We start from the raw sequence: 13601 nt of genomic DNA, 5'->3' as shown, positions 1-13601 counted from the left end.
CTGGGGTTTGGGCACCCAGTTATCGGACACACCACCGCAGGGGCACCACCGGGTGGGAGTCACCCGAGGTGTGAGTGGGGACGGGTCCCAGAACCGCGGCGTTTGGTGCATCAGGGGGCCTTTGCTGGCGACGGGCAGGCGGGTCCTGCGGCCGTGGACTTACCTTCACCTCCTTCTCGATATAGTCGCTCAGCAGTCTGTCGGGCTCGACGCGCTCAGGCAGGGACAGCACCACAGTGTGCAGAGGGCGCCTCTCTGTCACCTTCTCATGGGCTTTCTTATCTCTACTCTTTTCACCTTTTAGGAATACTCGTTTAAACGGCGACACAATTCCAGGCTGCAGGCAGAAACGGCAATGATTGGAGTTCATTATTCACAAAGGCTTTGCGCTGTACCCATGGCTAACAAGCGGAAGTGGCCAGAAGCACCACCACGGTCCCCGTGCAAACGGGCCAGGTACTGCCAGCCGGGGTGGGCCGGGCCCAGTGCTGCCTCGGGCACCGAGGGGCTGGCCCCTCACCTGTTCATGGACACTTACAAGGTCAAGGGCCAATTCTCAAGGTGAGTAAACTCAGGAGGCGAGAAGGGGCAGGAAGGGGGAGGTTCCCTCAGAAGACAAAAATGCAGCGTTGCTCTCAAGTGACCTCCCGGGTCCGCTGGGTCACTTCCCTGCAGGGTCCTCGGAGAAGGCGGGGAGGTGCGGCCAGGGCTGTGGCATCAACAGGAAACTCAGCTCAACGGCCGCGAGGCCCGCCTCTTCCCTCACCCGTAGGAACGCAGCACGCGCTCTGCTTTCCCCTCCCTCCGCCGGGGCCTCGGGGGCTCAGGGCGCTGACCAGCACCTGGGTGGCCTCACCCCGTGGTCAGTGTCTAGAGGGGCCTGGAGGCCAACCCTGCGATCAAAGTAAACCTGCAGAGGGAGAGCCAGGGACAGCGGGGAGAATAAAGTCAACCTCGCCTGCGGGCCCCAGGAAAAGGCCCAGGATTCCCTCCCTGCAGCTCTGTAAGAGCCCTCCAGGCCCTCCGCAGGCACAGATGTTCAGAGAGTCAGGCATGGGCACTGGGCACCTGCACACAGAGGCCAAAGGTGACCGCTTCCAGTCACACAAAGGAACCAGAGAACACAAGACGCCAATGTGCAGCCTCGGTAGGGAAACATCACCGAACACAGCAGCGAAACCCAAAGGTGGTGACCCACACCAGACCGAGAAGTCACCTTCCATCGTCTTGTCTGTGATTCTGCAGCTCGCCTGCCTGGGCAGGACCCAACGCCAGACAGCGGCCGGGACCTAGGGCAGGCCTAGCTGTGACCAACACTTACAAGAAACAAATGCCTATGTCACCAAACACATACCAAAAGCTCTCGTTCCTGTTTCTCCTCTGCAAGGGGGAAATTCAGCCACATGCCATATCCCACCCAAAACAATGCCTGTGAGGCGCCTCGGCAGCCCGTCAATCTCACAGATGGAGGATGGAGAGGGGCCCTAACTCCCTCACAAAGGCAGGTGAGGCCTCGTGGGTCTCCAGGAGGTCCTGCAGGGCCCGCCCCACACAAAACATGCCCTTAGCCAAGTGGACCCCAGCATTCTTCCTGCTCCTTCTACAGCCGGAGCCCGGCTTTCCTCCTCTGCTTCTCGGCTTGCACGCCTTACCCCTGAGCACCTGGCCCTTGGATAGCTGCCTTTTACCCCACTGATCCACCACAACTAATACCGGAGCGCCCCTCCTCGCACTGGACACCCACCGAGTTCCCACTGCCCATCCCAGTGCAGCCCCTCAGCACTTCGTGCTGCGTGGGGGGCTGGGGGAATAATGCTGATGTGAGACCCTTGGGGCTGGGGAGGATCAAAGCTAGACGACGTGCGTGTGGGGCTTCGTTTACTTCTCTCTGCTCTTGTTTACATTTGAAATCATCCGTAAGATTTTGTTTTTGAAGGATGAGTACAGTTCCTGCCTACAACTGCTTAAACTTAAGCTGAGACAAGATAACAGCACGAAAGGTTAAGGGAGACAAGATAATCAAGCCCGCCATCATAAGGAGAGCATCATCTCCACGGTCTCAGATGAACTACAGAGGAGAGAGGGGGCTCCTCGGAGGAGCCCGAGACGGCTGATCCCAGCCCTCAGACAGCCCGCCCCCGGGCCTGCTCAGGCTTCTTTCTCCTCCATCCCACAGGAGCTGTCGGCCCCAGCACAGATTCGGGGAGTGGAAGAGAGGGTGAGGCATTTCAGGTGAAATCCGGGGGCAGGGGGGTCTGGACCAGGTGACCGCGATGTAGGGCTCACGTGGAAACGGTGGGACACTGTCACCCGCCATTTGCCAGACAAGCACCGAGGGTAAAGTTGACACTGAGAGCTGAGTAACGTAAACATCACGTTTCGCCAGCCTGACGCAGGCAGGTCAGGCCCGGCCCTGAACCGTGACTGCCACGCTGGCTGGCGTCCGAGGCGGTCAAGGGCACACAGACGCCTCTTCGGTCCTGTTCTGCTGGACTGTGTATCTGCACTGAGAACCTCCGAGCCCCTGTGACGCGCAAGGCACTGCCCCAGGGCTGTGCAAGTACCGAGACGTGCGGTGCAACGTCACACAGATGGCCTGTATCCCAAAGTGGCCGGAGTAAACCTCTGTCCCTACACCATGTCCACCTGGTAACCTCACAAAGTTCACTCTCCCAATCATAACCAGCGCGGGCACAGCCCACGGTTGATTCTGGGCCCGACGGCGCACGAGAACAGCTCAGCTCGACCTGTTTGCTGCTCCGCCTCGCTACTCCTCTACACCTGGGAGCAACAGAAACCAGTTCTGAGACGCGGGGTTTGCCAAGGTCAGCCTCTTACCAAGAAGCCCGTGCCAAATCGCCAGGTCCACAGACCACATGCAACCCATGCCGTTATTTTACTGTTGAGGGACGGGTCGTAAAGTCACAGTCTGCACACAGAATCAGTCTGTGTGGCAAGGACCCAGAGCCCGAGTCCTGCAACCCACCTTAAGGAGAGACCCTCCGCCAGCCCATATGCCTCATGTCTGGCCCCTGCACAAGGAAACCAGGACGCCCACTGCAGACGCCTCCTACTGCTCAAGGATCAGCTTTCCCTATGCTGAGCCCCACTGCGCCTTCTGCTGCCTTTACCTCTTGGGAGTCAGCACCCTACAGGGGAGCAGTAACGTGTCTGATGCCTGTGCCAGCCAGCATCAGGAAGGAAGGCCCTGTGGGGGGGGTGAGACGGAATTCCCACCCTCAAGGTGGTCACCATCAAGCAGGGGGAGATAAGCCCAAAGCAGATGAACAGGGACTGAATCCATGATGAGAACTGCCAGCCAGGTGCCTCGAAGGTGTGCTTTAGGGCCCAAATGCCCTGTTTTTAAAGGAGCTACCCTGGCAACAAGGCACGGCCCCGTGAGGCCCCGTGACGAATAATGGCGCCTGCCCTCCACTGCTCACAGGCTGGCAGAGGCGAGGGGAGCCGCCCCGGAACCCAGGCTGCACACAAGACCACCTGGCCAAGCATGAATTTGGCATGACTGATCTGGAATCAGACAAGCTTCCCTAACTCAGTCCTCAGTGTTGCATACCCCAGGCATCATGTGCTTTTTTTTAACATCCCAAATAAGTTCAACCGGTGGATGAGCCTCCCTAGAAAGTGGAATATTGAAACCATTATGTAAAGAAATGCACCCCAGCAAACCTGCAGCTTTTCTCTGCCGCCTCGCCCTGTTTCAGCACAGAACGGGGGCGGCTGCTCCACCCGAGGACAGCAGGCGTGTGACACAGGAGGTGCACACCCCGCTCCCGCTGCAGGAGCTGGAAAGTAGACACGGCTGGGAGCTGGGGGATGGCAGGCACAGTGGGGGCCCCTCAGCTTTTCCAGAAACACAATGAACAAGAGGGCACCTCAGGATTTTGGAGCCTATGTTGCTTTTAAACATGAAAATGTAAAAGAAAGTTCTGCTTGAAAAAAATAAACTGAGAACAATTAAGAATATTCTGGGACTTCCCTGGTGGCGCAGCGGGGTTAAGAATATACCTGCCAATGCAGGGGACACGGGTTCGAGCCCTGGTCCAGGAAGATCCCACATGCCGCGGAGCAACTAAGCCCGTGCGCCACAACTACTGAGCCTGCGCTCTAGAGCCCGCGAGCCACAATTACTGAGCCCACGTGCCACAACTACTGAAGCCTGCGTGCCTAGAGCCCATGCTCCACAGCAAGAGGAGCCACCACAGTGAGAAGCCCGCGCACCGTAAGGAAGAGTAGCCCCCGCTCGCCACAACTAGAGAAAGCCCACGTGCAGCAACAAAGACCCAACGCAGCCAAAAGTAAATAAATTAATTAATTTTAGAAAAAGAATATTCCGACGCACAGGATCAGGATTCCATTAAACGACTGTGGATTCTTTAATTCACTGGAATAGCCTCCAGATCAATACAGAGTTTTAAAAAGTGGTTTTAGCCCGTGCAATGGTTCATCCTTCACTCAACAGGTATTTTCACTGAGCGCCCATGTTCCTCATCACCGAAATGATCTTGCCATCTTTGACCCCAAAAGACAAAAGGAGCAATTTAGCCCCTGGAAGGAGCACAACGCCAAGCACGGGTTCTCTTCGTGAATGGAGCCCTGGCACCGAGTGCCACCGGCGTCCACCTGTGCCCGAATCTCTCGTGAAGAAACGGAGTGTTGAAGGAACCAGCCGAGGGTCCGAGGCACAGATCCAGGGAGGGGAAGCGGGGCCCCGGCGGCGCTGTCCAGCATCTGCAGACTTCTCACATGGAACACACGCTGCTTCCTAGAACTGAGCAGAACTTCTGAACTGCCTCAGAAGTGATCCCTAGAGGCTTACAGTATTCTTCCAATATATGTTCCATCTTATGCTTGAAACAACTTTTGAAGTTGGAAACCTCAAATGCAGCTCTTCAACACACACAAACTCTGGCCCACTTAGCGCTTTCCTAGAGGAGGGAGCAGGGGCCAGGCTGGCCTTGGGTATTGTTAGATTAAAGCCTGACTTATTAGCATCTCACCTGGGGTGACCAGGCTCCGAGTAACTGCATCTCCTAAACAAATTCTCAGAGGCTAACTTCTCCGTCAGAGTGTCTGTTTATTAATTTACAATAAGAAATGCGTGTGCTGAAGGAACCAGCACAACTGCTCACGGGACAGCGGCCTCTACTTGCGGACCAAAGTGAATAATAAGGTGACATACACCAAGTAACTCCATGTGCACAACGCTCAGCCCAGCGCGTTCTAGAGAAAGCGTGTGGCAGTGAAGGAAGGAAACACGCACTGGGCACCTCGAATGCCTCAGTATGGTGTTCAGGCACCCTTACCTACTCCTTTAGTTAGTAACACAAGACTGCCCCAGAACAAAGGCTTCAAGTGCAATGCCCTGGGGTCCTTCAGTTCAGCATTCAGCAAACGTCTAATGGGCACTTGGCATGTGCCCGGCACTGGGGCTGCACCTCGAGGGACCCCCTTCCCTGCCCCAGGGCCCCTTCTGCTGAGGGAGAGAGAGGGGGACTGCTCGGCGAGGATCAGGCTCTGCAGGGCTGCGGGACAACACCAGGGGTAGACACCCAGGCCAGAGCGTGGGCCGGGCAGAGCCACTGTCCAACTGTCCAGCTGGGCAAGGCAGCAGCTACTCCCCAGATTCACCCCCGCCCAGGTGCACGAGGCACCCCGACAAATCCTCTCCTATAAGCACCACTGTTTAAAACTGCATCTCAACGTTGCCTATCTTAACTCCAACTCCCTGTAACGCAAGTCAACAGATTCACTATCTTTTTAAAAAGAAAGTTAAGCACTTAAGCGCCTACCAACAGAAAAAGAGCCTTTCTTAGGTGCCGCAGAGGCCCAAATAAGGAGTACGACACAGCCCGCGCCCCAGGACCTCCTACAGACCTCAAGTTCCCCATCTCAGGACTAGACGTGAACCTGACCTCCCCCACTGCAGCGGTCTGCTCCGGTGACACACACTGCGCCTGACCGTCCACACAGTGGCCTCGGCCACTCCTGCCGGGCACGTGGCGCCCCTCCTCCTTCCTCAGGCATCCCGGGTGAAATTCCAGGCGCGAGTCTGCACTGTGAGCGTGCTCTTTCTTGACCTCTTCCCTGAATCATTTTCCATCTCACATCTTGGGTCCTAACTGACTACAAATCTACATGAACGTCACTCTTCCTCAGCAGCCCTGACATCCGCAGCCTCTGACTCCTTAAGTGAAGATGGACGAACCCAGCAACCTACAAACAGCTCCTCATCTTGCTCACTTCGCTGGCCACTGGGGCTGCCCATTCTCAGACCCGGAAGCCAGCAGGAACCCTCCACCCCACCTTCCCAAAGCAAAGGTCACAAGACCCAAACAGTCATCCTAGATGGCTCTTTCCACGCTGGGTTTGCACCTACCTCGCTCTCCATGGACCACCCCGCTGGAAAGGCTGCGTGAGGAGGAATTTCTCTGGAGGAATTCTGCTTCCTCCCCCTCTGCCGACAGTTACTGTGCATTCTCCTCTGTTCACTTCTGAGCTTGTTGAAAAATATGGTCAGATGTTAGCCCTCCCTCTGAAAAAAACATGTGAATGAACAGGAAGACCAGAAACCACAGCTTCCTTCTGCAAACCCCACTGAAGCTGTTTACAGTTTTTAAAAAAAGTTTCAGGCAGGCAACACCCTAAAACTGCTGGCAAAATCCAAACAGGCTGCATGCACAAAAAGACGTAAAGTAAACCCACACATCTTCATACTAAACCAGCACGTCTTCTACCTAAACCTCCGCATCTCCTTACTGAACCAGCCCATCTTCTAATTAAGCTTGCACACCTCCTTACTGAACCAGCACATCTTCTAACTAAACCTCCACATCTTACTGAACCAGCACATCTTCTAATTAAACCAACACGTCTTCTTACTAAACCAGCCCATCTTCTTACTAAACCAGCCCATCTTCTTACCAAGTCAGCAGATCTTCTTAGCAAACCAGCCCATCTTCTTAATGAACCAGCACATCTTCTAATTAAATCAGCACATCTTCTTACTAAACCAGCCCATATTCTTACTAAGCCAGCCCATCTTCTTACTAAACCAGTGCATCTTCTTACCAAACCAGCCCATCTTCTTACTAAACCAGTGCACAGACTTACTAAACCAGTGCACAGACTTATTAAACCAGTGCATCTTCTTACTAAACCAGCCCATCTTCTTACTAAACCAGTGCATCTTCCTTACTACCTCTAGTACGCAGAGCCCATGGGTGGCCTCCCCACATTTCTAGCCAATACTGTGTAGTCAGTTGAAGGACATTGTTTTGCAAGTCCGACCATTCTGCAAATCCAAACGACAAAGTTAGAAAGAGTAAGCAAGCAAGCTGAGAGCACTGCTGGGGCTCCCCCTCCCGACGTGCGTTGTCACCTGTGTGGTGGGACCCACCGACCTGGCTGTTTCCGGCCGGCTGTTGCCTGCTTCAGGGCACAGCAGTCCAGGGGGCCTGTGCAGAGCACACCTTCTCCATGACCATCAGCCTACAAAAGCCTCTACCTGCCTCCAGGACTCCTGCGTTTGAGATGCAACTTTGAAACTAAAGAGTATATCCTTGAGCAAGCTCACTTTAACTTCTTCAGGGTCAAATCTGATCCTGAAAAGGAGAAGTTGGGTTTGTTGATGTTGAAGACCCTTACACTCTCTAGATGTTCCAGAATGGCTGCAAATAGGAGAGGCTACTTAATTAACTATTCTGGTTAATTAGAGTGATGATTTAGAGTGACCATATTCACAGCTCAAAACATAACAAATATAATACAATTTTACTGACATTAGATTTATTAATATTAGATTAATATTAGATTTGATTTGATCAAAGTGCTAATTTTCAACAGTTTTCTGCCCATAAAAATGGCTATTTCATATGGTTCAATTGAAACTGTAACAAAGTTTAGTATTTCTTGATTCAGAAAAGACTGGTTCAGAACAATAATTTCATGCCTCAGTTACTACACATGCCGCAGATGTAGAAAGCACAGTAAACCGGGTAAGGAGTACTGCACTAGATTTGTGTGAATAAACATCTGGTATTGACTGGACTATCCCTTTATCTCTTTAGACACACAGGGCACCGTGGGTACTGTCTGGACTCCGCTTCCTCCTTCTTTCTAAAAGCTGCCCCTGCAGAGCAGGATCAGGTAGCCCTGAGGGAAAGGGAACCAGGAGTGAGATTCAGAGACCTCAGGAGGTGGAGCAGCCCCCAGGATGTATCTTGGTGACCGTGGGGCCTGAGTCCACTGCCTGCTCCCCATCAGGTCCCCCTGCATGCAACACACAGCCCACCCTTCCGAAGTCCCAGAGCTGCCCCTCCCAGGGAAACACAGGAAATGAAAGGAAGCCCACCAGCTGCACATACAAGCCAACCTGTCCTGCTTTCACAGATACAATGATCAACAGGGTCAGCATGGAAGAGAAAGGGCAGGGAGCACAGGGGGCAAAGGAGAGACTGGATGGGGGCTTAAATTCTAGAGGGTTTAGAGGCATTTGAGGAGAACAGCATCCATAAATACAGCCAAGAGAGAGAGACAGAGACAGACAGAGCAAACAAGAAAGGTGTCTTAGAAATTACATATATGATCGCCAAAATAAAGAGTTCAATAGAAGGGCTGAATAATAAAATGGGTGTAACTGAAAGCCAAATTAGTGACCTGGAATACGGTGGCACTTTTACAAATGAACATTACAATCAACTTGATGATCGACAGCACTAACTCTGAACCCCAATTAAGCAAAATGTTAGCGCCCCCAAAAGAATTCCATTCCTATTAGGATTGAGTCACAAAAGAATTGTACTTAGTGATTATCATACTTTGAATTTCATCAATGAAAATGTGGAAATTTGTTTTCTCTCTTCTGATGTGATACCTACTTAAAACCCTGAATGTTACCTCTTGGCCCATAAAGCCTAAAACATTTACTATCTGGTCCTTTACATGAAAAGCTTGCCAACTCTATCTTAGAACATAAAGCGAAAGACGAAAAATAAGAAAATATTGGGACTTCCTTGGTGGTGCAGTGGTGAAGAATCCGCCTGCCAATGCAGGGGACACGGGTTCGAGCCCTGGTCCGGGAAGATACCAATGCCGCGGAGCAACTAAGCCCATGCGCCACGACTACTGAGCCTGCGCTCTAGAGCCTGTGAGCCACAACTACTGAGCCCACGTGCCACAACTACTGAAGCCCACCGCCTAGAGCCCGTGCTCTGCGACAAGAGAAGCCACCGCAATGAGAAGCTCATGCACCGCAACGAAAAGTAGCCCCCGCTCGCCACAACTAGAGAAAGCCCCGTGCGGCAACAAAGACCCCATGCAGCCATAAATAAATAAATAAATAAATCTATTAAAAAATTTAAAAATAATAATAAAACTTAAAAAACAGCCACAGTGGCATTATTTTGCTTTAAAACCTGACAGGAATTTTTTTAAATCTTCAACTATCCAATTGGTGTTCAAATTTTTCACCAACAGACTCACTTTTTTTTTTTAATAGTTTGTTCAAATCAAGATGCAAATCAGGTCCATCAATAGACTGCCCTGAGCCAACACAATTCTTAAGTCTCTTGATGCATTTGTTAAATAGCCAGGGCAGGTCGTCCTGTATAATATCCCACTTTCTGGCTCCTTCAGGCTGTATCTCTGTCAGAACTTTGAGGATGCTTCTCAGCCCCTGTATTTCTTGTAGACCGGTGGTTAGATCGTGAGGCTTTATTTAACTCAAGTGTGATGTTTTTTCAAGAATGCTTCCATCAGGGGGCACATAATATTGGGCAGTGACCTGTCACTGACGGCTATGGCCTGGCCCCTTTGTCTCACAGTTGGATATTTTTCAACAGTCTGGTTCCACAATTCCTTCATCATTTATTAGTGGAAACATTTACATAAAGAGACCTTTTCCCTCCTCGACTACTTGGTCACCCTGAGGTACAGATCATTCAGAAAAGTCAAGTTAAATGCATCATCCTTCCTCTTCAGCAATGCTGCTTCCTTGGAATCGCCAGAGCTAAACAATCCATTAGTCATCATCTTATGGACGATCCAATTGTTCCGCCCCGGCCAGCGGCGGCCTCTTCAAAGTGGACCCTGGCAGCTGCTGAGGGCTCCTCAGAGCTGGAATTGGCCACTGCTGCTTCTAGAGGAAAGTGCTGTTTCAGGCCCACTACCACTCACCGAGGGCGTTCGCTGCGCCTGGGACTTGGCACCAGAGAGAGTGAGGAAATAAGCACTTTGTGTTTAAGAGAAAAACCTCATGAATTCACAGTGGTATTTCCAATCCAAAGTAGGATGACAGGGTTATTGATCACATACTTTGGTATTATCTGCACCCACCCACTCCTCCTACGGTGAAAGCCAGTGTGTCATGTTGTTAATGTAACTATAGCTCCACTTTATCCTAAAACATACGGAACAGTGACAATAATACCAGTATTATTACTAATAAAATGATTACTGAAAACAATTTGCTTCAAGTTTTTTTGTTGCTTTTCTTGTCCTTAGTGCATGTCCCACTGCCGGCCTGCTGTCGAATTTCTATGATTTCATTACTTGAAATAACTCTTTTCTGTGGGGTTATGTCTTTTGCTTGTTTTTGCCATTTTTACTAATCCTTTGCTTTTGATCTTTTTAAGTAATTTTTTTTTTAATGTTTGGATTCAATTGTAATCCTTTAGATTGTTATGTGGTCCAAACTCACAAGGCCCATGCTGAGAGGTCAGCCCCTCCCCTCTAGATGATAATCATCTAAGATGGGGCTCCACGCTGCACCCTCCCACCCCGGGCCGCTGTGAGGAGGCAGCACGGTGTAGCGAGCCTGCACCCCAGGGATGGAAGGAGGCCAAAATGAACAGCCTGGTGCACACACTGCCTCGTGTTTTTGCCAATGTTTCCTTGGGGGAGGTTTCTGGAAGTGGGATGCTGGGTCAGTCACGGCACCAGAGTTCAGCCAGACATAGCCCCTTATGCCCTGTCAAGAGCTATGCTGGCCGGTTCCTCATGCCCGACCAAGTAGGGATGTCTGCTGGCCTGAAAGGTGAGAAAAGGTAGCTCAGTGTGCTCTTAATTTGCATTTCTCTTATTATGCAAGAGTCTGAGTTGCCTTTTCACACATTTAAAAGCCATTTGAGTTTCTTTTTCAGTGAACTGTCTGTTCCCATCTCTTGACTTGTTTTTTCCTCTCAGGTCCTCAGCCTTTGTTTTCCTTATTTTTAGAAGCACCTTATATATGGGATACTTACTTTTTGTTTTATAAGTTGTAAATATTTTTTCTCGATTTGTTGTCTTTTTACTTTGCTTACGTTTATGTTATCAGATCTGGTCTTTCCCCTCCTTGCTCTGAATTTTGAATAATAGTTAAGAAAGTTTCCTCGGGAATTCCCTGGCGGTCCAGTGATTAAAACTCCATGCTTTCACTGCTGAGGGCCCGGGTTTGATCCCCGGTCGGGAAACTAAGATCCCACAAGTCACGCGATGCGGCCAAAAAAAAAAAAAAAAAAAAAAGTTTCCTCCTCTCCCAGATCATTGAAGAATTCACCCATGTTTTTGCCTAGTACCTCTATGGCTTAATTATTTTTGCTCTTATTTAAATCTCTGAACCATCTGTTGTTCACCCTTGTGTACACTAGGAAGAATGGATCTGATTTCATCCTTTTCCACACGTTTGTCCAGTTACCCCAATATCACCCATTACTCAGATGTCCCCACTGCTATGAACCACCATTTTACTGGGCACTCAAGTTTCCCCATGGAGGGGGGTCTGTTTCTGTATTTTCTCCTCTGTTCCTGCAGCTTATCCCAGGACAACCCCACCGCTTCAATCGGGGGCGAGACAGCACGACCCGATCTGGGGTTGTTCCCTCATTGTTCTTCTTCAGAGATTGTTCTTGCTTGTTCGTAACAAAAAATGAGCTTTAAGTCAAGTGGTCTCACTCCATTAAGAAGCCCGATGGTATAGTTATTGGGATCACGTTAAAAATTAATTCAGGGGCTTCCCTGGTGGCACAGCGGTTGAGAGTCTGCCTGCCGATGCAGGGGACATGGGTTCATGCCCCGGTCCGGGAGGATCCCACATGCTGTGGAGCGGCTGGGCCCGTGAGCCGTGGCCGCTGGGCCTGCGCGTCCGGAGCCTGTGCTTCGCAACGGGAGAGGCCACAGCAGTGAGAGGCCCGCGTACCGCAAAAAAAAAAAAAAAAAAAAAAATTAATTCAGGGAGAGCAGACACAGTCATGATGCCACTATCCCACCCGAACACAGGGGTCTTCCACTTCTTCAAGTCCATGTTTGTGTGTTGCAGGAGTTTTTCTTATAGAGATTTTGGATATTTCTGTTCATTTTAACCCTAAGGTCTGTACTCGTAATCGTAAACAGGATCTTCTATTATACGCTGGCGTTCCAACAAGACGAAGGGAAAAGCCAAGCTGGCTGGAGGGGCTGTAGAGCAACTGGGCGGGAGGAGACGGCAACCGATACAAGAGCCCAGCCTGGGGTGCGGGAACTGGGGGGGCTGGGGTACGTGGGGAAGAGGACGAGGACCCCCAGGCCCCACATATTCCTGTGTTGTTGACTTGAACGCTGACTGTGGTTTCTGCATTTGAGCTGCACTAGCTGTTTCCATCGGCCCGTGTAACTGGGCGAGAAGCTACAGAGGCACTGGTGGGAGGGCCTGGAGGCTGGTGTAGGTGACCCTGCACGGCAAGCCTTGCCAAATGCATGGCAAGAGGTGCTGCCACCCCTAAAGGGGCCAAGACGCACTACTGAACCCATGTCTGGGCCCGAGGTTCCACCCAGTCAGGGTAGTAGAAGCCACTGGTGCATGGAGCCCGCAAACAGCAGGGCCGCTGTCCCCATACCACCCAGCATGGCAACTGGGCCTGAATGTGTTGCTGCCACTGATGGCTCCCCATGTGCCACCTCAGACACCACCAGTGCCTTCTGAAAGAAAGCTGTGCCCTCTGGGAAGAAAACAAGTCAGTCTGCCTACACCTGGCAAAGTGAACAGCAGACTTTACTGCCTGAACTCTCCATTGCTGCCCAGCCAGCACCGGCCGAGTGATGGTGGGACTTCACTCTTGTGGGAGTCGCAGCAGACTGATGGCTCCCAGAGAGAACCACCCGCGAGGGTTACGTGCCACCCGCCCACCTCTGTCTAAAGGGGCAGGTCATGAGGAGAGCAAAGTCCAAGGCCTGGTTTCCCCGGGTCACCTGTGGGCCATCTGGACAGCATCACGGACAGCATGTCACACTCTAACCCCGCAGCCACTAACAGAGAGGATGCCAATCCCTGATGGCCCCTTGGGATACAGAAGGCGCTTCTCCTGTAAGGACAGGAGCACCCAAGGTGGGAATGGGATGAGGGGGAGGAAGACTCACTGAAGGAAAAATGATGACAGCTCGACCACAATTCGAACAAGTTCTCTCCCAACTGCATTCTCATAAGGTGAGACCCGGCCCAGACATGCCCAACAGAAAGAACACCTCCACTTAAAGGTAAAACCCATGCACTCCCATAAACAGGAGGCTGCACGTGGTCTGGGCCCAGAGGAAGCAAGGTCCACTACCTTACCCACACTGCTGACTCAGGT

At 51.5% G+C, this 13601-nt stretch overlaps 1 protein-coding gene across 5 annotated transcripts in view; it reads right to left on the bottom strand.

Moving 5' to 3' along the window:
• The window catches only part of CCM2 (CCM2 scaffold protein), a 55794-nt gene that overhangs the window by 30842 nt on the left and 11351 nt on the right, over positions 1 to 13601 (bottom strand). Inside the window, exons 2-3 of one of the 5 annotated variants that reach the window (XM_082632851.1) lie at positions 6398 to 6553; positions 164 to 337 (exon numbers count right to left, since the gene is read on the bottom strand). The exons of 1 other annotated variant lie outside the window; for it this stretch is intronic. In XM_082632851.1, coding sequence (XP_082488977.1) covers positions 164 to 337; positions 6398 to 6496 — 273 coding nt within the window. In that variant the 5' untranslated portion in view covers positions 6497 to 6553. Of the gene's footprint in view, positions 1 to 163; positions 338 to 6397; positions 6554 to 13601 lie in introns of those variants that run through there. 3 more of the 5 variants (XM_082632852.1, XM_082632853.1, XM_082632850.1) reach the window with 3 other exon arrangements.

The sequence above is a fragment of the Mesoplodon mirus genome, assembly GCF_964341445.2.
Source record: "Mesoplodon mirus genome assembly, chromosome: 9".
Lineage (NCBI taxonomy): Eukaryota > Metazoa > Chordata > Mammalia > Artiodactyla > Ziphiidae > Mesoplodon > Mesoplodon mirus.
The sequence above is the reverse complement of the archived record's forward strand: the minus strand, read 5'-3'. Positions and strand labels throughout refer to the sequence as shown.